Genomic DNA, 22,949 nt, shown 5'->3' on the forward strand with positions numbered 1-22,949 from the left:
AGGCAAGCCTTGGATGGCAGCTGCCCAACTGCCCAGGGCCAGCCTGAGGCACAGGCAAGTCTTGGATGGGGAATGCCCAGCTGCCCAGGGCTGCCTGAGGCTCAGGTAACCAGGGCCGGCCGAGTCTTGTGCTGCTGGCAATGGCAGCAGCAGAGGTGTGATGGGGCATCGCCTTCCCCTGATCACTGGGTCGCCTCCCGCTCCTGAGGGCTCCCAGACTGTGAGAGGGGGCAGGCTGGGCTGAGGGACCCCCCCTCCAGTGCATGAATTTTCATGTACCAGGCCTCTAGTGCTAATAATAAAAGCACAGGTAGTTAAGATGAACAGCTAGATATTTGGGAGGAGGTTTGTCATTGTATAAGCTATGAATTTCATCAAAGGACATCATGAGTACATTTCTAAACAAACTTCAGGAATCATGATTTGTCAAAAGGCATTTGTTGGGGCAGAGATTTTAACAGGAATTGCACCCCAGGCCCGATGTGAGGTGTGTGGTCTGTATACACACACACACACACACACACACACACACACACACACACGACCACCCTTGCTCTGCCGCCCGAGCTCTGCAGTGCTGGTCCCAGCTCCTCGTTGCTTCGTTCCCTTTCCAATGGACACCGACAGCAAAGGCAGTGGCTGAGGTGGCCCGGGGTTCTGAGCTTGAGGACTGCGTTTCCACTCCAGTGGCGTTGAGCGAGGTCACAGAGTGGCACAGAGCGCTGGAAAAGGGGCCAGCGTCGTTTCTTTTACTCTAACCCTGCAAACCGCCCTAATATTGTGCTGGCGGGACAGGACGGACCCTGGGAACGACTGAACTCCCCGGTGAGGAAAGAACGTACGGCTGTGTGTCCGCATGGCCAGTTTCTGTTCGTGGACGTGCCCACGGACTCGGGCTCAGACTCCCGGAGCGACCCCTGGGTGTGAGCGGTGCCTGCTGGGAGGGCCTTTGCTCGGTGCGTCCCGGGCGCCCCGGGGCCTCCCTGTGCGCGGTGCCGCGGAGAGCGGTCTGGAATTTACAAAGCAGTTGCACACCGTGGGTCTCCTTGACGTCCCGCCCGTGGTCTGCACAATAATGAAGGCATGGAGGGTTCAGAGTGAAGTAACCCCCAAAGTAACGTTCCTGGCACCCCAACCCTCCCCTTTCTTTGGAGGTAGGGTCAAGAGTGGGATCCCAGGGCAGTGACCTGCAGCGAAGTAGCCGGAAACTCCTCTACTAGCAGCAGGTACTGGTTTGGAAGAAGGAAGTCCGCCCTCTTGGGGGGAGAGAGAGAGGGAGAAGCCCTAGCCGGTTTGCTCAGTGGATAGAGCTTCAGCCTGTGGATGGTCAAGGACACATGCCCTGGTTGCGGGTTTGATCCCCAGTGGGGGGCGTGCAGGAGGCAGCCAATTGGTGATTCCCTCTCATCACTGATGTTTCTATCTCCCTCTCCCTTCCTCTCTGAAATCAATAAAAATATTTTTTTTTTAAAAAGGAGGAGGGCCCTAACCGGTGTGGCTCAGTGGATAGAGCGTCAGCCTGCGGATTGAGGGGTCCCAGGTTCGATTCCGGTCAAGGGCATGTACCTTGGTTGCGGGCACATCCCCAGTAGGGGGTGTGCAGGAGGCAGCTGATCGATGTTTCTCTCTCATGATGTTTCTAACTCTCTATCCCTCTCCCTTCCTCTCTGTAAAAAAATCAATAAAATGTATTTTTTTAAAAAAAGGAGGAGGAGGGGGAGGGGAGGGAGAGAAGGAGAAGGAAGGGGAGGAAGGGGAAGAAAGAGAGAGAGAACGCATGTAGGCTCACCCCAAACTTCCGGCTAAGGGAGGGCCCCCAATAGTCCCGCAGACACCCCCCCCCCCCCCCCCCCGCGGAAGGCCCCGCCCTCCCCAGGAGATTCCTGAGCTCCTGTCCCACCCCGTCCCATCCGGAGGCCCCGCCCACCGCAGGCCCGCCCCTCCCGTGGGCCCGTCCCACGCCTGAGGCCCCGCCTTGGCCCGGGCCGGCACCCGCACCCTCGCCCGCCGCCCGCACCCTCGCCCGCCGCCCGCACCCTCGCCCGCCGCCCGCACCCTCGCCCGCCGCCCGCACCCTCGCCCGCCGCCCGCACCCTCGCCCGCCGCCCGCACCCTCGCCCGCCGCCCGCCGCCCGCGCATGCTGCCCCGCGCCGGCCGGGCCGCGCTGCCCCCGCTGCTCCGCGCTCTGGGTGCCGCTCCCGCCGCCATGAGCACCGGCAGCTTCGTGGTTTCGCAGCCGCTCAACTACCGCGGCGGGGCCCGCGTGCAGCCGGCGGACGCCTCGGGCTCGGAGACGGCGTTCGAGCCGGCCACCGGTGAGGGCCCGGGCCCGGGCGCGGGGGGTCCGGGGGGGGGCGCGGGAGGAGGCCCGGTGACGCCCCGGGACCGGGCCCCGCAGTTCGGTGTCTGCGAGGGGCTGGGGAGGGGGCCCGCCCGGCCCGGGCTGCACGTGCCCAGCGCCGCGCCGGGGCTGCGGGGGGTGTCGGGCCGGTTGGTGCTGGTTCTGTGGGTTTTCTGGGGGGGGGGGGGCGGGGGGAAAGGTAACGTTTGTGCCAACAGAGAGGCCTGCAGCGCACGGGAACTTGGCCCGCGATCGCACGGGGCCACCCAGCGGGCCGGGCGGGGGTGACACCCTCCCGCCGGGGGAGCGCCTCTGCCCCCCTCTGCGGCCCCCGCCCTCAGCCCCCCGAGACTGACCCACAGCAGGACACACGGCGCGTTCTGTTAACGTCTGCTCTGCGGCCTTAGCGCGGCCTCCACCACCTGGCTGTTTGTGAGCGAACCCCAGGAAAAGCGCTGCCCCCCGCCTTCCCGGGGGAGGGAGGGAGCCTGCCTTCCGGATCACACCCCCCGTGGGCAGTCACCGCCCTGGGCCCGGCCGGAAGGAGCCTGTTGTGCCCAGAACAGGGATAGGAGCAGGGTCGGGGGAGGAAAAGGAGGGGCTGGCTCTTCTTGTTGGTAACGTTTGAGGGGAAGACCCTCCCTTGCGTTTTGGCATCTCTTTTGCTGGCATTGCTGTTTGTTAGCCGTGCTCATCAAGTCTTCATACCAGGAGGCAGTTTATATAGAACGAAGACGGGGGACTTAAACTCGGCTATTAACTCGGGAGACTCTGCACTTTGCACCTTGATTTTGCAAGATCTCAGCTTCTCAAGCATCGTTAAGGAGCATTGCTCGGAAGTTACCGTCAGTAAACCGCCAGTAAAATACAGGCGGGCAGGGGTTCCTCACGCAAGTTCTGGGTGTGCTCAAGTCCAGGGTGTGCTCGGGCAAGGGGCATGATCTCAACAATTATGTGGTATGATTATATTTCTCTGCAGAGAAGTCTGCAACTTTTACTAGATTCTTAAAGTGGCCAGTGACCCCAAGATAGAGTTCAGAACCCCAAGATAGAGTTCAGAGTTCAGTGACCCCAAGATAGAGGTGGCCACGAAGGGAAGCCATATTTAAGGACGAGAAGGGGATGGTGAAGAGGCAATTTGAATGCATGATGCTTATTTAAATGTGTGCCCCAGGTGAGTAACACCGACCCCCCTGCTCTCCTAGGCCGGGTGATCGCCACGTTCGCCTGCTCCGGGGAAAAGGAGGTCCATTTGGCAGTTCAAGATGCAAAGGCCGCCTTCAAAATATGGAGGCAGAAGTCGGGCCTGGAGCGTGGCCGGATCCTCTTGGAGGCCGCCAGGATCATCAGGGTGTGTTTCCCTTCTCCCCTTCCGGAAGAGCTGGCTGTCCGGGCCCCAGGGTGCTGCCTGCCGGGTGGTGTGGGGCGGACTTTGGTACAGTATTAGGTTACGACTTGTTTATGAAACCGGAAAGCATCTCCACCTGCTCACCTGGGCGTGTGCAACAAGCCTTGGTGCAGGAGTTCCCGTGTGGATCTTGGCTCTCTGTGCCGACTCCGGGATGGGTTTCTTTTCCATGTTTGTTTGAATTACAACATGTGCTTTGTAGCTGGTCTCTTTTTCTTTTCTTTTTTTTTTCCTGGTAATTTTTTTAAGAGAGAGAGGAGGGGGAGAGAGAAACATTGATTTCTTGTTCCACTTATTTACACATTCATTGGTTGACTCTTGTATGTGCCTTGACCTGTGATCGAACCCCAACGTTGGCGTAGTGGGGACAGCGCTCTACCCCCTGAGCTGCCCGGCCAGGGCTCTCCTCTTTAACTCTGTGCACTTGACTCTTTACTTTTTCCTCTGATGACCCTTCAGTCCTCCAACCTTTCTCAGATTCATTTTACCTTAATTGCCTGGGAAGATTTCATAGATTCACACGTTCCCCTCTTAAAAACAGTTAAACTTTTTTACACTTTACAAAAGCAGCCATGCCAGATGCTCCTTACAGTTTTGATAAAACAATGCTCTTTCTTTTCACTTGTTTGACTCATCTTTTATGTACAGATATTGACCCTACTGTTTATTTTAAATTGGATTCAGAATAGCAAGTATCTTTCTCTTCCATATTCAGTCCTGTCATCTTTGGGGGGAGAAAGGCATTCTTCAGATTTTCTTTTTAGGTGTAATTTTCCAAATGTCCCCATTCATCCCTGAGCATCTCCAGCATCTTCAAGTTGCAGATACAACTGGAAAAGGTGTTTGAAAAGAGAATTAGTGAGTTCTGAGCATTAGAAAATAACACTGCATTTCTTCTTCTTTTTATATATAACTTTTTTCCAGATGAGAGAGAATCATTGATAGGCGGCCTGCTGCACGCCTCGTACTGGGGATTGAGCCCCCAACCACGGGCATGTGCCCTGGCCAGGAATCGAACCATGACCTCCTGGTTCATAGGTCAGTGCTCAACCACTGAGCCACACTGGCCGGGCAACGCTGCATTTCTTTTGGGGAATTAAAGCCTTGTGTGCTTATAACCTCTTCACTGTCAAGCATGTAGTTGGCTATTTTGCATAACTTCTCTAAGGACTGTTCTCTCCTGTATATATACAAACACATACATATGTATTCATACATGTATGCATATATAATATTCACTTTTCGGAGCATTCTTTTTCTAAATGATCTTGAAATGGGGTATTGGTCTTGGATGGGAGCACAGGGCTGCTGTTTAGCAATAAGCTTTTTTGTTTTGTTTTGTTAATCCTCATCAGGATAAATCTTTCCATGACTTTTAGAGAGAGTGGAAGGGAGAGGGAGAGACAGAGGGAGAAACATAGATGTGAGAGAGACACATCGATTGGTTGCCTTCCACACACGCTCTGACCGGGGCTGGGGATCAAGCCTGCAACCAAGGCACCTGCCCTTGATCGGAATCGAACCCGGGACCCTCAGTCCTCGGGCTGATGCTCTATCCACTGAGCCAAACTGGCTGGGGCTCAGCAATAAGCTTTTCTCTCTCTTCCCAGTGTCAGACTGCCATTCCTTTTCCTTTCATTTAAATAAAAGTTGTTTCACCCTGGCCAGTGTGGCTCAGTCCCGTCCACCAGATGTCACCAGTTTGATTCCCGGTCAGGGCACAGGCCCAGGTTTTGGGCTCAATCCCCAGTAGGGGGCATGTAAGAGACAGCGATCGATGTTTCTCTCTCATTGATGTTTCTGTCTCTCCCTCTCCCTCGCGCTTTAAAATCAATAAAAACATTAAAAAAAAATTGGAGTGGTTGTGTCTGTGAAACCTGAATAAATGTAACATTACAAAAAGAAGATGTTTTTATTTTCAAACCTGGGCCATGTATTTTGTCTGGGTGTTGACTGCTGTGGAGAATGGTAATGTGTCTTAAATCTAGTCTCTACTGCCCACAGGAGCGGAAGGAGGAAATCGCCACCGTGGAGACCATCAACAACGGCAAGTCCATCTTGGAGGCCCGCTTGGACATCGACACCTCCTGGCAGTGCCTGGAGTACTACGCGGGCTTGGCGGGGTCCATGGCCGGTAAGCCCTCCCCGGCCTTCCTCCATCAGCTGCGGGAGGGAGAGGGCAGAGCCGAGGTGAAGGGCAAAGATTTCGGGGTAAGACAGGCCTGGGTCTCCTCACTTCATGCCACCTGAGTCATCTGCTGGGTGCGCAGAGGGCCTCAGAGGAGGGAGCGAAGTGGGGTGACCGTGGGTTGAATGTGGATGCTGTGTGTCGAGGATGTGCAGGAGGGAGTAGGTGACAAGAGGGGACAGGAGAGTGCAGGCGGGGCACCGTGTGCTGCTTGCAGCCCGGAGGCAGGTGGAGCCCCAGGTAGCACAGGTGTTGGTGAGGCCTGGGGGCCAGCAGACCTCCTCCTCTGCTCCTGTCTCCCCTTAGGCGAGCACATCCAGCTCCCAGGCGGGTCCTTCGGTTACACCAGACGGGAGCCGCTGGGCGTGTGCGTGGGCATAGGAGCCTGGAACTACCCCTTTCAGATCGCCTCCTGGAAGTCGGCCCCCGCTTTAGCTTGTGGTAAGAAAGAATTGTTCCTCCACTGTGAGTGGGGTCTGCTGTGCGGCCTCTCCCCTCACCTCTGCGTGCACACTCACACTCACACACATTCACACACACATACTCACACCCACACACACACACACATACTCACATCCACATGCGCACACACACACTCACACCCACACACACACACTCACACACACACACATACTCACACCCACATGCGCACACACACACATACTCACACCCACATGCGCACACACACTCACGCACACACTCTCACACACACATGCGCACACACACACACACACTCACACACACACACACATACGCAAACTCACTCTCACACACACACTAACACACACTTCACACATGCACACTCATATACACTCACACACTCATACACTCACACTCACACATTTACACCCACACACATACACACACACACTCACACTCACACTCTCACACACACACTCCCCATCAGAAGGGCCATGCGGGGCATGCAGAGCCTCAGAGGGCACGTGTCCATTCCCGCTGGCCCGGAGGGAGTCTGCATGTATGACGCACACAGATCGTGTCTGTGTTGTTCCTGCTCGTGTTCATCTCATTTATTTCTGCTCATGGGAAGGAAGAGAGTTGTGGCCTGAGAGGTCTTGTTGTTTGCTGTCAGATTGGATTAGATTTGTGTTCCCTGTAAGTTTCCCTCCTTTCTGTCATGACTTTCTGTGAAGGGAAGCACTTAGGAATCTGACTTAAGAAGCAGATGATTGCCTGGCTGGTGTGGGTCAGTGGTTAGAGAATCAGCCTGCGGACCGGAGGTTCCCGGTTCGAATTCCAGTCAAGGGCACATACTTTGGTTGTGGATCGATCCTGGCCCTGATTGGGGCATGTTTGGGAGGCAGCCAGTCGATGTGCCTCTCACATCGATGTTTTGTTCTCTCTCTCTCTCTCTCTCTCTCTCTCTCTCTCTCTCTCTCTCAACCCCTTTTCCTTCTACCCCCTTTCTCTCCTCCCCTCCTTCCTCCCTTCCACCCAATGGAAAAAATGTCCTCCCGTGAGGATTTTTAAAAAACCAAAAACTTAAGAAAAAGGGAAGCAGAGATGAACGTCCTCCTCCGTTTGTGTGAAGAGGAATGACACCCAGGGCTCCCGTCACAGGAGCTCTGGCCGATGCACTCAGATGTCTCCTCCATTCGCAGAGGCTCTGTGGGGAAAGAAGACGGGGACCGCTGTGAGGGGAGGGACGCGTGTGGAGGTGCAGCCGCTTGCTTGTTGTCCCCGCGTCCTTGGTTCACCGAGGGATGGAGGAGAACTAGACGCGTCCCTGGCTTTGGGGACGCGTCAGGGTCATTAACCTTTCTCCAGTCTCACCTTGTGAAAGGGACTAGGCCTGCCTGCTGCTTTCCATGTGCAGGTGTCAGATGAGGCGGGGCAGGTGGGACTGCTGGTGACGGCCACGCGTGGGGTGTGGTCTGGTTAACGAGCGAGGCCTGGGGGAGGGCGAGATCCTGTCCTGGGGGGATCCCCACTTGGGTCCTCTGTGTGTTGGGCTTGCGCAGGAAACGCCATGGTCTTCAAGCCGTCCCCCTTCACGCCCGTGTCTGCGCTGCTGCTGGCCGAGATCTACACGGAGGCGGGGGCGCCTCCCGGCCTCTTCAACGTGGTGCAGGGGGGGGCCGCCACGGGCCAGCTTCTGTGTGAGCACCGCGACGTGGCCAAGGTCTCCTTCACCGGGAGCGTGCCCACCGGCACCAAGGTGAGGTCACGCGGCCAGGTTAAGGCGGTGGCATCTAGCTGTGGGTGTCGGCCCACCCGAGCCTGCTCGTGCCGGGAGGGAGGCCATGGGTGTCACCCACGGGGGTCTGACGGGGAGTGCACTTGGACCGGCGCCGTCAGCCCCGGTGCCTGGGCGGGCCGGGCCCACCTGGGCAGTTTGAGGACTTCACTCACTGCCGCAGCCACCTGGGAGGGAAGGTGCCTCTCAGTCCATTTCACGTTCGTTGTTGTGACCTTGGTCTGCGCTCGGAGCTGTCAGCCTGGAGCACAGTCACAGTGACACAGTTTCTGCCCAGGCGGTCGGTGCGTGGACAGGGTTTGTAAAGTGAACTCCCTCCCGAGAATGCCGGTGCGCCTCTGGCTTCTCGGAGCCGGAGAGGAAGGTTAGGTGACGGAGCACGGCGTGTGCGGGGGGCGAGGCTGCAGAGCCCGCTGCCCTTGGAGGTCGGGGTCTGTCACCCGGCGTGCGGCTCCCTTGTTAGACCTCTGATGGTGGTCCTTCTTGTTCCCCAAGATCATGGAGATGTCGGCGAAAGGAATCAAACCTGTCACCTTGGAACTTGGAGGCAAGTCTCCCCTCATCATCTTCGCAGACTGCGACCTGGAGAACGCGGTGAAGGGGGCGCTGATGGCCAACTTCCTCACGCAAGGCGAGGTGCGTGCCTGCCCCGGGAGCGGCTGGAAGTCCCCGCGCTGGCATTGAGCAGCATGTTTTAAAGAGGCTTTTTATTTGGAAAGAGTTTCAGACTTAGAGGAGAGTTGTACACAGTACAAAGAATTCACATGTTCCTTTGAGCCAGGCTCCTCAAATGTCCACATTTCATTATGTTCCTTTAAAACAATTTTTATATGTTTTTATTGATTTAAGGGAGAGGGAGAGAGAGAGAAACATCAATGATAACAGAGAGTCATGGATTGGCTGCCTCCTGCACGCCCCACACTAGGGATCAAGCCTGCAACCTGGGCACGTGCCCGGACTGGCAATGGAACCGTGACCTCCTGGTTCATAGGTCGACGCTCAACCCCTGATCCACGCCGGCCGGGAAGCCCTTCTGCATCTTGTAGCTCACTTTCTGCTGGGAGAAAGCTTTCCTGGCCATGTTCTCCATTCATTCATCTCTGTCAGCATGGCCCACGCATCCCGCGTCCTTCTGTGCGTTACCACCCAGTATTTATTCTGATGCTCAAATGATTGCGACTCAGCAGGTGGGACCCCTCTCTTTTTTATTTTTTATTTTTTAAAATATATTTTATTGATTTTTTTACAGAGAGGAAGGGAGAGAGAGAGACAGTTAGAAACATTGATCAGCTGCCTCCTGCACACTCCCTACTGGGGATGTGTCTGCAACCAAGGTACAACATGCCCTTGATCAGAATCGAACCTGGGACCCTTGAGTCCGCAGGCCCACACTCTATCCACTGAGCCAAACCGGCCAGGGCGGGACCCCTCTCTTGACCTTTTGATACATCTTCATGGTCTGAGCACTTGACCTCCTGGCACAGCAGGTGCCCTGGACACGCGCTCTTCCCCTGGCCGAGCTCTGCAGCAGCCTTGCTGCGGGGCCTGGGGCCCGTTCAGTGGTAAATGGTGTTTAGAAACCACGGTCTGGGTGCCAGGCGGACTCCTTACTGGGTGCCACTGCCTCCAGACCCTCCCGGAGGCTGGAGCTGGGAATAGATGTTGGCATCTGTGTGTGTACTTTTATGCAGCACGCACATACGTGTGCACACACATGCACACACACACGTATTTCTGCATGTATCTGTGTTAATGACCACAAGTTCATACACATATTTCCAGTCATTCCAATACTGCAGGGCTGTGTTCGCCTCCGCCCTTCCGTGCTTATAGCTCTCCTCTGGCAGAGCGGTTGGGCGTCCATCCTCCACGGTCTGTCTGTGTGACGAGTCCTAGAATACGTTCCCAGTTCTTCCAGGTTTGGGCAAAGTAAGTTCCAGCAGGAGTTCATACTTTTCACAGCTCCTGTCTGTAGCCTGAGGGCGTAGTTAAAGCTGGGAGTTGATTGGGCGGTTCTTCCTTCTCCCCGCCCACATTGTGGCTGTGATACTCATTTTAAGTAACAAGTTCACAACTTCTGTCTTATTTCATTTGAGGTTTATTCCCCCTCTTCTTGCTGGTGTTGAAGTTGTGTTTATTGTGATTAGGGGACGTGCTAATGGTTCTAAATGGCAGGATTTTACAGAAGCCACACACAGTGTTGGTGTCCCCATCGCTCCCACCTGGTCCCCTCCTACTCCCCCCCCCCCGTCCCCCTCCCCCCACCCCTCCCCCCTGAGGCCCCGGGCCCATCTGTTCCGCGTTTTCCTTCCTGTGTTCCTTTTCACACAAGGGAAAGGTGCTGGTGGGCTTCTTACCCCCTTCTGTCCTGGGCAGGTATAGAAGTTGGCATCTCAGAGGCACTTCCTTGCGCTTTGCTTTCCCCTCTAACATTCCGGGGTCCCTCCACTTCACCCGTGGAACCGGCTCTTCTCCATGTGTTTGTCACTGCCCCCCATAATCCTTGTGCGCTGGTAGCAGCTGAGCAGTCTTGACGTTCACGTCTATGGGAGAGTCTGAATACTCATTTGTGATTCTGGAGAAAACACTGACTAAGAAACGCTTTGGGTTTTCATTAGGCTCGAGCCCTGGTTCTTAACTGTTTTTACTGTCCCCTCCCTTTCTTACCTCTTACTCTTAAATATGCAGCCAAATCGAGCAGCTGATGTGAGCAAACAGGAGAGGGTCTGGGGTCCTGGGGTCTGTTAACGGCCTTAAGAAAATTTAAACAAACACCAGAAGATGTCAGTTACCTCGAACAGTTTGTGCTGCAGGTGTGATGTGTCCAGTTACACGTGGATCCTCGTTAGTACGGGGAGCTTTTACAAATGGAACGAACCTTCACAAAGGTGTAGTGTGTTCTTTTTAAGCTTAAACTTATGGGATTTTTTTCCCCTTTTCCTTTTTTCTTCTTTGCATGCTGATCAATTTTTGTTTCTTTTTCAGGTTTGCTGTAATGGCACAAGAGTGTTTGTGCAAAAGGAAATTCTTGATAAATTCACAGAGCAAGTGGTGCAACAGACCAAGAGGATAAAAATTGGAGACCCCCTTCTGGAAGGTACCAGGATGGGCCCCCTTATCAACCGACCACACCTGGAGCGAGTCCTTGGGTTTGTGAAAGTGGCCAAGGAGCAGGTGAGGAAAGGGGCGGGGAGCCGGGCAGGGGACCGGCGGGGCGAGGGGAGGGCGGTTCCTCCCGCCACCAGGCGCAGGGCCCTTCCTGTAGCTCTCGGGGTCTGGGCCAGGGTCCTGTGTGATGGAGTGACTAAGTCCGTTTGTCTAGGACTGCAGTGGGGGTCGCATGTTTAACGGAAAGTATGCATTCTGTTTTCCTTTTCGGCAGGGGGCTAAGGTGTTGTGTGGGGGAGACCTGTACGTACCCGAAGACCCCAAGCTGAAGGATGGCTATTTCATGAGACCTTGTGTGTTGAGTATGTCCTCTTCTTGTTTGCTTTTAAACAGTTTGAATGAAATAGCAGATAGCAGAGAGCTTCTATACAGCACGTGCATGGCGGCAAGCGAGGGTGGGCAAATGTGTGTCCCCACCACTCAGGTTTCGGAAGTGGGAGCTCTCCGTTACCGCCACAGGCCCTGCGCCCGCCCCGGGGCGAGCAGGTGTACTCAGTCGCCGGGACTCACTGGTCTCCCCCGTTGTTCCGGAAGCGGAGCTCAAGAGAGGAACGTGCACACTGATAAAAAGTACTGAATTTCGTTTGTCAGGACAGGCGGTCAGGAATGCATCTCGCTTTGAACTATTCGGCATCAATATAGTAAAACCAATTTGTCAGACAACAAGGTAGCATTTATAAAAGTTGTCTTTTAAGAATTCTTAGCACCTCCTTTCAATCTAAAAGCCTCCTGGTCTGGACAGTCAGGTATAAGTTATCCTCCTCCCTCGGCCAGTTACCTCCGTCCTCGCTCTGGGTGACCCTGCCCTGGAGGTCGCTGTCCTTCTCGTGCCGCTCCCGCTCGGAGGGCCTGTGTGCGTGTCCCCGGGAGCTGGGAGTGTTGTCGGCTTTGAAAAGCCACGTGCAGGCTGGAGATGCTTTGTGATCCCTGCACCTTGTCCTGAGGGAGACCCGGCGGGTTTTTGTCCCCCAGGTCGAGGCCGTCTCAGGTTCACCACCTGTTCCGCGCACTCACCTGGGCCCTCGCCCAGGAAGGCCCGAGTCTCAGAGCCGCGGCCTGACGTCCGCACCGGGGACTCGCCGGTGGCTGCCGAGTGAACAGGAACAGTGGCACCTTTTAGATAAAATGTATAGTTGATCCCAAACCCATCCAAGACCCCGAATGTGCATGGGACAGGGAGGAGCAGAGTCACCTCGTAGTGTAACAGCGGCTTCTCTGGGTGCTGGGGCTGACGGTGGTTTCTGTTATGCTTTGTGCATTGCTGAGTATTGCAGATTTCATGTATTTATTTAATCCTCACCTGAGGATATTTTTCCATTAAAAATTTTTTTTTTTAAAGAGAGAGTGAGAGGGAGGGAGGGATAGATGTGAGAGAGAGACATCCATCTGCTGCCTCCCACACATGCCCTGCCCAACTGGGGATTGAACCTACAGCCCAGTTACATGCCTTTGACTGGGAATCGAACCCATGACCCTTCGGTGCACGGCTCGATGCTTTAACCACTGAGCAACACCAGCCAGGGCTGAGTATCACAGATCTTAATTTTTCATTTACTTAAATTGGGGCCTAAAGGCGAGGGAGTCACGTTTCAGGGGAGCCTTTTCTTTTCTGGAATGTCAGCTGCTCCTTATCCGTCCTCTCTTCTGACTGAACCCAGAGCCCGCCTCACATGGAGCCGCGTGAGATCAAAAACGTTTTCTGGGACCGTTGAGTAGTAACATTTTGGCTAATGGTTTCCCTAAAAATTACATGTGGATGACTAGTTTTCAGAGAGTTAGAACGTAGTAAATCATGCTTAAGCACCCCCTAAAGATGATTTAATCCCTAAGTATTCAGAAGCTCTAATCCACATCTTAAGAGACGTAGACGCGTCATCCTTGTAGACGTGTGAACAGCTGGTTACAGACTTTGGCTCCTACCGAGCTGGTGTTGGCAGGAGGTTCTCAAGCTGTTCTCTGGCCTCCACGCTGCTCACATCATGACACAGCCTTAGGCACACGTCTCCCTTCGTGCCGTGACCTGTGTCGGGTGTCTGGCCTCAGGGACAGGGCACGCGGCACCGCTCTCTCCAGAATCACCAGGCTCAGTATTCGATGTGTAAATAGATGCGCTTCTCTACAGATGCATGTTGTGAAATGTCAAGTGTGAATTATATAATTTTAAAGAATTGGCCTCTTGCCCAGCCAGTGTGGCTCAGTGGTTGAGCTTTGACCTAGGAAACTAGAGGTTTGATTCCCGGTCAGGGCACATGCCTGGGTTGCAGGCTCAGTCCCCACTTGGGGGTGTGCAGGAGGCAGCCAATCAATGATTCTCTCTTATCATTGATGTTTCTATCTCTCTCTCCCTTCCTCTCTCTCTAAAAATCAACAAAAAGATTTTAAAAATGAAAGAATTGGCCTCTTATGGGAACTTAAGTACATTTTCATATCAAGTAAACACCCCATTGGTTATTTCTAAGGTTATGTTTTTATAGTGGAACTTCCTTTTTTGTATCTAATTCTATCACAGAGTCATTAAGAAAATGTGGGAAGGTATAAAAGACATCGATCATATATGTAACATTTAACAGAAATTGGGGCAGTCCCCTTAACATTTGTATCTTTTTCAGTGATTGGTGTTTATTTTTCTTTTTTAAAAAAATATATTTTATTAATTTTTCACAGAGAGAAAGGGAGAGAGATAGAGAGTTAGAAACATCGATGAGAGAGAAACATCGATCAGCTGCCTCCTGCACACTCCCCACTGGGTATGTGCCCGCAACCAGGGTACATGCCCCTGTCCAGAATCGAACCTGGGACCCCTGAGTCTGCAGGCCAACGCTCTATCCACTGAGCCAAACCGGTCAGGGCTATTTTTAATGTTTTTTTAATTGATTTCAGAGGGAGAGAGAGAAACATCAATGATAAGAGAGAATCATTGATCAGCTGCCTCCTGCACGCCCCTCCCACCCCCACTGGGGATTGAGCCCAAAATCCGGACATGTGCCCTGACTGGGAATCGAACTGTGACCTCCTGGTTCATGGGTTGATGCTCAACCACTGAGCCACAGTGGCCGGGCATCAGTGAATGTTCTTTCATGAGCATTCACTTAGTAAATTCTTTTAGAAAATGTCACTTTGAGAAGCTTAGAGCCGTTGGTCCCGGGATGTGCCTGTTCACGCGGTCCTTTCCTCTGCCTGGCCGCCGGCTTGTGGCCCAGTTGTCACGGCTGTAAGTGGTGACGGCCGTCCTTGTGTACGTGCTGGTCACTTGTTAGCAGTCTCTTGTGCTGAAACGTGGAGTTAGTTACACAGAGGCTGTGGCTCCAATACATCCTGTCACGTTGCCACCCGCGGGAGCGCCATCGGAGCTTTCTCAGGCTGTGTGTGGACTGTGTGTGGACGAGCACGCTTTGGGGGCCGGAGCAGCGGCTCCCCCCGGCATCCTGTCTATCCCACTGCTCGCAGGTGACTGCAGGGATGACATGACCTGCGTGAAGGAAGAGATCTTCGGGCCCGTTATGTCCATTCTGTCGTTTGACACTGAGGAGGAGGTTCTGGAAAGAGCCAACAACACCTCTTTTGGACTAGCCGCTGGCGTCTTCACCAGGTACGTGGGGAAGGCTGCCCGCTGGCTCTGGGAAGGTGGCCGGCTGCTCCGATGGGGCCTGATCTGGCTCCCCCGCGGGTCTGCCCACTGCGTTTCATCGGCATTTCCTGTAAAGTCAGAAGATGCCCAAGTGGCATTGTGGAGTTTGCCCTCCGTGGCCACAGCCCTGCTACTGAGCTAAACTGAGCTGCAAACTTGGTTGCTGAAAATGCACCCTTCTTTATTGGTTTGTGGAGTAAGTATTAGGCCTGACCCCAGGGTCCCAAAGCCTGAGTGTCCACGGCCAGGACTTGGGAAACCTGCGGCGCGGAAGCGCTGGGCCGCGCTCCGGAACGGGGTGCGGGCTGCGGCGACGCCTGCTTGGGGTGCACTGCAGCACGGGGAGCTGTCTCTGTGTGTGCACGTGTGGGTATTTCCGGGCTCACCCGCTGTGAGCCGTGTCCTGACCCATGTCCTTCCGTGTGAGCTTGAACCACCGCAGCGAGAGTAAGAGGTGGTTGGGAAGCGCAGTCTTTGCTTGATGATGTGCAAACTGCATAGTTGTTGGCAGTTATAGGAAGTTCTTTTCCCTTTTCTGTTTTATTTAAAGGGGCTCTGACGAGAAATCTTCCTTTCCTTTTTAAAAATTTTATTTTATTTGTTTATTTTTTAAATTGATTTCAGAGAGGAAGGCAGAGGGAGAGAGAGATAGAAACATCAATGATGAGAGAGAGTCATTGGTTGGCTGCCTCCTGCATGCCCCACACTGGGGATCGGGCATGCCCCCTGGGCATGTGCTCTGACTGGGAATCGAACCCAGGACCCTTCAGTCCACAGGCCAGTGCTCTATCCACTGAGCCAAATCCGCTAGGGCTACTTATTTATTGATTTTAGAGAGAGGAACGGGGGACGGGGAGCAGGAGAGGGGGAGAGAGCAAGATCTGTGTGAGAGTGAAACGGATTGGTTGCCTCCCGTATCCGCCCTGATGAAGGATTGGATCCGTATCCTAGGTGTGTGCCCTGACCGGGAATCGAGCTGCAACGTTTGGGGTACGGGAGGATGCTCCAGCCAGCGGAGTCATACCGGCCAGGGCTTCGGCAGTTGTCTAAGCCTGCGTCACACTTGGGATTTTTCTGTTTCTTTAGTGATAGACAAGGTTCTATTTTTTTTTTTTATCACTTTGTGGCCGGAACCTGGGAAGGAAGATACATCTCCCTGAGGACCTGATGTAATGGCTTCTGCTTGAGCTCCAAGGAAGGGTTCAGGAGCTGCTGCTTTAAAAAACAACAGCCCTGGCCGGGTAGCTCAGCTGGTTAGAGCATGGTCCCGATACACCAAGGTTGCAGGTTCAATCCCTGTGCAGGGCACATACAAGAATGAATCAATGAATGCATAAATAAGTGAATCAATGAATGCATAAATAAGCAAATTGATCTTCTCTCTATCTCTCCCTCCACCTTCCTCTCTCTAAAATCAATAAATAAATTTAAAAAAACCACCACCACCAAAACAAATAACAGCCCTGGCTGGTTTGGCTCAGTGGCCTGTGGAGTAAAGGGTCTTGGGTTCGATTCCGGTCAGGGGCACAGGCCTTGATTGCAGGCTCCTCCCCGGCCTGGGACCTGGTCGGGGCTTGTGCAAGAGGCAACCAATCGAGGGGTTTCTCTCACATCAGTGTTTCTCTCTGTCTTTCCCTCCCTGTCACTGTCTACAAATCAGTGGGAAGATATCCTCGGGTGAGGATTAACCAAAACCAAAACAAACCAAAACAATCAAACAAAAAAAACCCTGTAGTTTTCAGAGTGATTTTAGGTTTACCATGATATTGAGAAGGTACAGGATTTCCCATCCGCCTCGTCCCCCACATGCACAGCTTCCTTAATATCGTGTCCATTTGTTATAACGAACCTGTGTGACCGTGTCATCACCCCAAGCCCACAGTTTACCTTGGGGCTCCCTCTCGGTGGCGGCGTCCTCTGGGTGTGGACAAAGGGCAGTGACCGGGACCCCCACTGGGGCGGCATATCGAGCAGCGCCCCGTCCTGATGGCGGCTGTGAGCAGCTGCGCTGTGACTGCATCGAGGGGCTGTCTTGCTGCCTACACCTTTACCTTTGACAGCTCGATCGGGGTCACTCATGGGCTGAACAGCTCACCCACATAAAGTGCACCCGAGTGGCTCTCAGTGTATTCCCAGAGCTGTGCGCGCCACCATAGCCTAATGTCGGGACATTTCCATCAGCTCAGGACAGTGAGGCGAGCTTACTGTCCCCGCCCCCAGCCCCGACAGGTCGCCTTCCTGTCTCCGGACTGGCTTGCTCTGAATGTTTTCTATACATGGAACCACACGCCTTCAGCTTTCACTGACACCATGTTTTCAAGGGTCTCCGTGCTGTAGCAGGTGTCGGCCCTGCTCCTCCGCACTCCCCAGGAATTGCCCGTGCGGTCTCTGCCGCACCGTGTCACGTTGGCGGGCATGTGGTGCCTGTACTTGGGGCTGCTGTGAGCGGTGGTGAGCGTCTGTGTGTGATGGTGAGGCTCCATGTTAAGCCATGTCTTCCCTGCAGGGACCTCCAGCGCGCTCACCGCGTGGTGGCCGAGCTGCAGGCCGGCGTGTGCTTCATCAACAACTACAACGTCAGCCCCGTGGAGCTGCCCTTCGGCGGCTATAAGAAGTCAGGTGAGAGCTGCGGTGGGGCAGGCCACCAGGTCTCCGGGGGGACTGTCGTCATTAGTCCTTGTCGGCCAGGCTCCCAGCCTGTCGGCATCGTCACCGCTCAGGGTCGGGGGTGCCTGTTGCCGGCTGAGGTACATCTCGGGAAGGTCTGTCATGTGGGGAGACCTCCCGGCTGTGAGCGCCATATTTATGGCCACCACAGTGCTGGCCGATGTAGGAACCTGGGTGTGTGCTGATGAAGCGGTGGGTGTTAATCTGACAGTTTGATTTGGTCTCCCTGGCGTTTCCTAATCACAGTGCACTAGTCATCCCCGTCCTCTAGGGACCAGCCAAGCGGGACACACAGGCCAAGTGCAGAGCCAGAAAGGGGCTCTTTTGTCACTGTGTAACCGTCGGTGCCGGGGAAGTTGGTTTGTGACCTGCGGCTCCGCCTCATGGGTCCTCCGAGGCCACCGTTCCCTTCCCATCTGTGGCTTTGGAGTGGTGCCCACGGACACGTGGCACAGGCATGCCCACGAGATGAGGGAGAGACGGAGGATGGCCAGCTCTGCTCAGGGTTAGCAGAGGGCCTGCCGTGCCTCTGTCACCTCTGAATGGTGCCCCCTGGAGACGTGCATTTTTGGGGACTGGGCCTTGCCCTTAGGAGGCGAGCCTCCCTAAGTCTGGGGCAGGGTGACAGGAAAGGCCAAGCAGGGGACGCTGCCCTTCCGCACGGAGCCTGGTCCCCGGCTGCGGGCAGGGTCTCGGCCTTGCTGGCCAGGCCACTCCCCACGCTCGCTCGCAGCTGGTGTTCCCAGGGGAGGGCTTTCTCTCTTAAACGTGCTGCTTCTGTGTTCCTCGCAGGCCTGAGGGCATGCCTGTCTCCGACGGTCACTGTGACCTTTCAGCCCTGCCGTGAGGGCTCATCGTCCCCCCTTGTCTTCCTTGCAGGGTTTGGCAGAGAGAACGGCCGGGTGACCATTGAGTATTATTCACAGCTGAAGACGGTGTGTGTGGAGATGGGTGACGTGGAGTCTGCTTTCTGAAAGCCGGCTCTGAACCCCGTGGACGTGCCAGGCTGAGCCCCTGAGACCGGTGGAGGCCTCGCACGGCATCCGTGCCTCCCAGACGCGTTGCGTGGGTCCACGCCTGGCTCAGCGTCACTCTCGTCACTCAGGCATCTTCCCTGAGGGTTGCACAAGTGCCTTGGTTCTAATGGAGCAGCGGTGAGTGCCCGCAGCGCGGACTCCAGCGCCATCCTGAACCGCCCAAACCCCTTCTGGAGACGGACCAGGGCTAGGCCTCCGACCCCTGCCCTCTGCTGTCTCTCGCTTGCCTGGAGGAATGCGTTCCTTTTAGGTTCCGTGGACCCACGGCAGGTGCTGTTGGCTCATGGCCTGCCTTAAGCTCTGGCTCCTTGTCATTCTACTGAAAGCTGATGATCGGGAAGGGAGGAGACTAGATACTGGGCGGGTCAGCGGTGAACGGTAACTCGCAGAGAAAGGTTTTGTTTCTGTGGGGCCGTGGGAGAGGACACGTCCTCTGCTTTGAGCTCCAGCTTGCTGTCTGGATGCAGCAGTTCCCTGTTAAATGTACAAATTATTTGCACGTGTACTAGAGCCAAATAAATCACACTGTTCATTCTTCCAGTGTCGTGTTTTGAAACAACTTTCAAGGTCACTTAGGACACGGGAAGGGCTGACGTGAAACGCATGTAATAGCTCCTAGGCCCTGTGAGCCTCAAGGCTCTGGGTGCCTCCCACCTTGGAGAGCTGTCAGGTCCTGGTGACCTCACACTGTGGGATCCTCTTTGCTTCGACCTACATGGCTAGGGTTCAGGATCTGAAGGAGGGGCCAATGCACAAATGAAAATGCTATACAAAAAATATGAATTTAGAAGGCATTGGAGGCCAGGTGGAGCCACTTTATTGAAGAGGCACACTGACTTTCTGGCCTGGTCCACCTTTTATTTACTTGAATACAGAATTGCCCTTTAGCAATGCATACAAGCATATCAAAGGTAAAGTTTGGTAAACAGTAAAAGGATTATTAGGTTAGGGAATTGCCTTGAGCCATTGAGCCCACAGCAGGGCAATATTATGCTGATTTTCAGCCCTGCTGAATATCAAAGTCCATTGGCCTTCCAATGTTTTCTTTTTGCATTAATATGCTAACTGCTGTTGGCTAAATTTAGCCTCCGGCATTTCCCCCTTTTTGTTTTCTTAATAAATCTTGAAAAGTGTATGCTGTCTGCAGGGCTGGAGTCCTTTTAAGGCTTTTCATTCCACATCTGCAGACACACAACTGATGACTGCTAGCATGGCAAGAAAAACACACTCAGGTATTCTCTGGGTTCTTGTTTCCTCACAAACTGGCTCAGCTTTCTGGATTGTCTTCTTCACCATCCCTCAGGTCATCACCAGACTGTTTGTCATCTGTCTCATTCTCCTCCCATTCCTTATCTTCAGCATGTTGCTTGGGGCCACCGCTATCTGTGACTGGAGCAGTCATCTGCGGCCACAGATACAGGTTGAGGCTTCAGGTGAAAGGTCCTCATTAGTTTAGTAAGCTTATTCCGTGGCTCCACGTTGGAGTTTGATGTTCCTTGCAGGAATCCACATGGGCTTGGAGGAGTTTTCTGGAAATACACAAGCATATTCTCGACCAAAGGTTAATAAAGGGTTGGGACCTTTCCATAAACCAGAGTCAGGATCCTTCCATTTGATCAAGCCTTTTTTCTTTTGGCTTATTATGACATCAATGTAATTTTATTGGTGTCTTGCCATCAGCATTACAAGTGAAAAAATTTAAAGTAATTAAGTCATGGTGTAGTCCAGTGATGGGCAACCTTTTGAGCTTGGTGTGTCAAACTTCGCCAAAAAACTAAGCATAACTCGGGTAGTGTGTCACTTTGAGGAAGAAACATTATTTCGCAAATGTTTCATCCTCAGGAGCAGCAAATGTTTCATCCTCGGCATGTGGCCGCCTCAGCGGCCGCGTGTCATCAGAAATGGCTACGCGTGTCAGTGCTGACACACGTGTCATAGGTTCGCCATCACTGGTGTAGTCTATCTACAGGAGATTTCTCCAGCATCCCTATCCCCATTTTGTTTTTCAAGTTGGGATTTTAGCTGCTGAGAGCAGGAGGGGATGGGGTAAGTCAGGCCGAGCCACGAACCGAGGTGGGTGGCCCAGCGCAGGCAGACAGCGAGCTCGCCCTCTGCACAGACTGGACGCTGGGGAGGGCCCTCTGCTTACCTAGGCCACCAATTCAAACGCTTATCTCTTCTGGAAACACCTCCCAGACACACCTGGAAATCATGTTTCACCAGCCACCTGGGCATCACTGAGCCCAGCCAGGCCAACACAGTCAGGCTGATACGGAGAATTAACCCTCAGGACAGACAGCTAACCTAGTAGTCAGAGGCAAGGTTGGATCTTGCTCCTGGGCCTGCGTGGGTGTATGAGCTCTGACGGCAGGTGCATGCCTAGAGGATGGGACCCGGGAATCGGTCCCTCAGTGTTTGCACAGCGGGCACATGGGGTGCAAAGCACGGCCAGCAGAATGGTCTCACCGTGTCTGGGGACCCCATGTGGCTTACATAGGCGGAGCTGCCTGGGATGACAGGTGAGCAGGGGGAGGGGCCGACGTGTGAACTCACTGTGTTCCCGCTGCCGCACCTTCCATCCAGTGCTCACTCCCGGGCGAGGGGAGGTCCTGCGCAGGCCAGGTCGTGAGGAGCAGGACGCAAGGAGCAGGACAAGGCCAGCACGTGATCTGACTGGTGCCTCCCCCTCCCCTCCCCCATCCCTAGACTTAACTCAGTGGATTCGTTTCCTACGACGCCTCAACACGTTTCCACTCACATCCATTATCTCCCAGCTCTGGGGTCGAAGTTGGAAATGGTTTCAAGGGCGCAGCCAGGGTGTTGGCACCACGCTCCCCCCGAGGCTCTGGAGGTCATGGGCTCCCTCGCCCTCTCCTGTCCTTGGTAACTCCTTGCCTCGCTTGGCTCCCGGCCTCCTCTCTTCACAGCCCGCAGCTGAGCATCTTCCATCCTCTCTGCTCCGATTGCCTTCCTCTTCCAAGGACTCTGTGATTAGGGCCCCTCCAGACGGTCCCTCTCTCTCATCTCAAGATCCTTGCTTGTCTTTGCAAAGTCTCTGACACATAAGAGGTCATGCACGGGTTCTGGAACGAGACTTGGCCATACTGGGGGAGCATTATTCAGCCGGCTATACAGCACAGTGTGTTCCGGGGGGTTGTCCGCTCTCCTGTTGACAGATTTACCTGAACAGACACCCTTGTGGTTAAGGAAGCACCTTCCGAGAGGAGTGACTCATGCCCACGGACCCACCACGCAAACACTGGCTTATCCTGGAGCCGGCCTCCCTCTCACATGGAGAACTGGTGGGATGTAGCTCCGTTTCCCCAGAGTCTTTTTTTCTATTACTTTGATTTCCTTTTGAGAGTTAACACCTTGCTGGTCATGAGACAACTCCAGTCTGCACTTACATTAAGTGAATTTTACGGTCTGAAAGCGACGTATAGTTTTAAAATCACTTAAATAATGTGAGTGCAGACACAAGTTGTCTCGTGACCGGCCAGCAACGTTGGACACGGAAACACGAGTTGTCTTGTGCGCGGGCAGCAAGGTGAGAAGCAGAGGCCCTCCTCCCTCCGCAGCGGACCTCGCCCCCAGGGAACTGCTTCTCCTGGCATCGTCTTGGAGGGAATAACTGCCGACTAACCCAGGACTGGGATGAGGCCACGTATACTAGTACGTGGGTCCAACTAGAGCCTGGATATGCATGTTAAGTTGTCTTTGGTTGGGGGATTACTGGGCTGGAGGTGTTTATAGAAGTGTGTTTGGGGGATTGCATTAATGCAAGAAAGAAAACAAACGGCCTCATGTTGGCACCCTCCTTGCCAGAGCGGAGGGTCCTGATGTTGTGTGGCTCTTCAGGGACCTGCAGATGGAGAGGGGCAGGCTCTCCCCTGGGCCGAAGGTCGCCGCCGGGCCCCTCCTCCGGCTGCCCTTTATCTCTGGCCCTGTGGGTCCTCTGGCTGCCCGGGAAGGAGCTGGCAGAATGAGTGCCCATCCAGGTCTCGCCGAGAAGCGTGCAGCTGAGTCCTGCCCGCTTCTTCCAGAGCCGCCTGGTGCTGAGCGGGGCTTTCGCCTGGAATAGCAGGATTCCTTGGCTCTTCTTCCAGCCACGCCCGCTCTTTGTTTTCTTTTCAGGGTGCGTGTGGGGGAGCCCACAGAGGGCACAAAGGAGACCAGCCTCCGCCGTGTCACGGCGCTGTGAAAACGAGCAGAAATCGGGTCAGCCGGAGGGGTCGTTCCAATAAATCAGATTCATCACGCCCTTGCTATGGCGGCTTCCCGTGGCTGTTAGAG

The 22,949-nt window shown here is 54.3% G+C and overlaps 1 protein-coding gene across 1 annotated transcript; it reads left to right on the forward strand.

Moving 5' to 3' along the window:
• The first annotated feature begins 2,062 nt into the window (after positions 1-2,062).
• ALDH9A1 (aldehyde dehydrogenase 9 family member A1) lies at positions 2,063-19,193 on the forward strand. The gene is made up of 11 exons (XM_079760431.1): positions 2,063-2,316; positions 3,548-3,693; positions 5,755-5,884; positions 6,245-6,379; positions 7,921-8,117; positions 8,652-8,792; positions 11,142-11,330; positions 11,539-11,626; positions 14,772-14,913; positions 17,459-17,571; positions 18,499-19,193. Exons 1-11 carry the CDS (start codon positions 2,139-2,141, stop codon positions 18,591-18,593), a joined length of 1,554 nt encoding a protein of 517 aa, XP_079616557.1. The 5' UTR covers positions 2,063-2,138; the 3' UTR covers positions 18,594-19,193.
• Positions 19,194-22,949: the final 3,756 nt, after the last annotated feature.

This window comes from Cnephaeus nilssonii, assembly GCF_951640355.1.
Source record: "Cnephaeus nilssonii genome assembly, chromosome: 21".
Taxonomy (NCBI): domain Eukaryota; kingdom Metazoa; phylum Chordata; class Mammalia; order Chiroptera; family Vespertilionidae; genus Cnephaeus; species Cnephaeus nilssonii.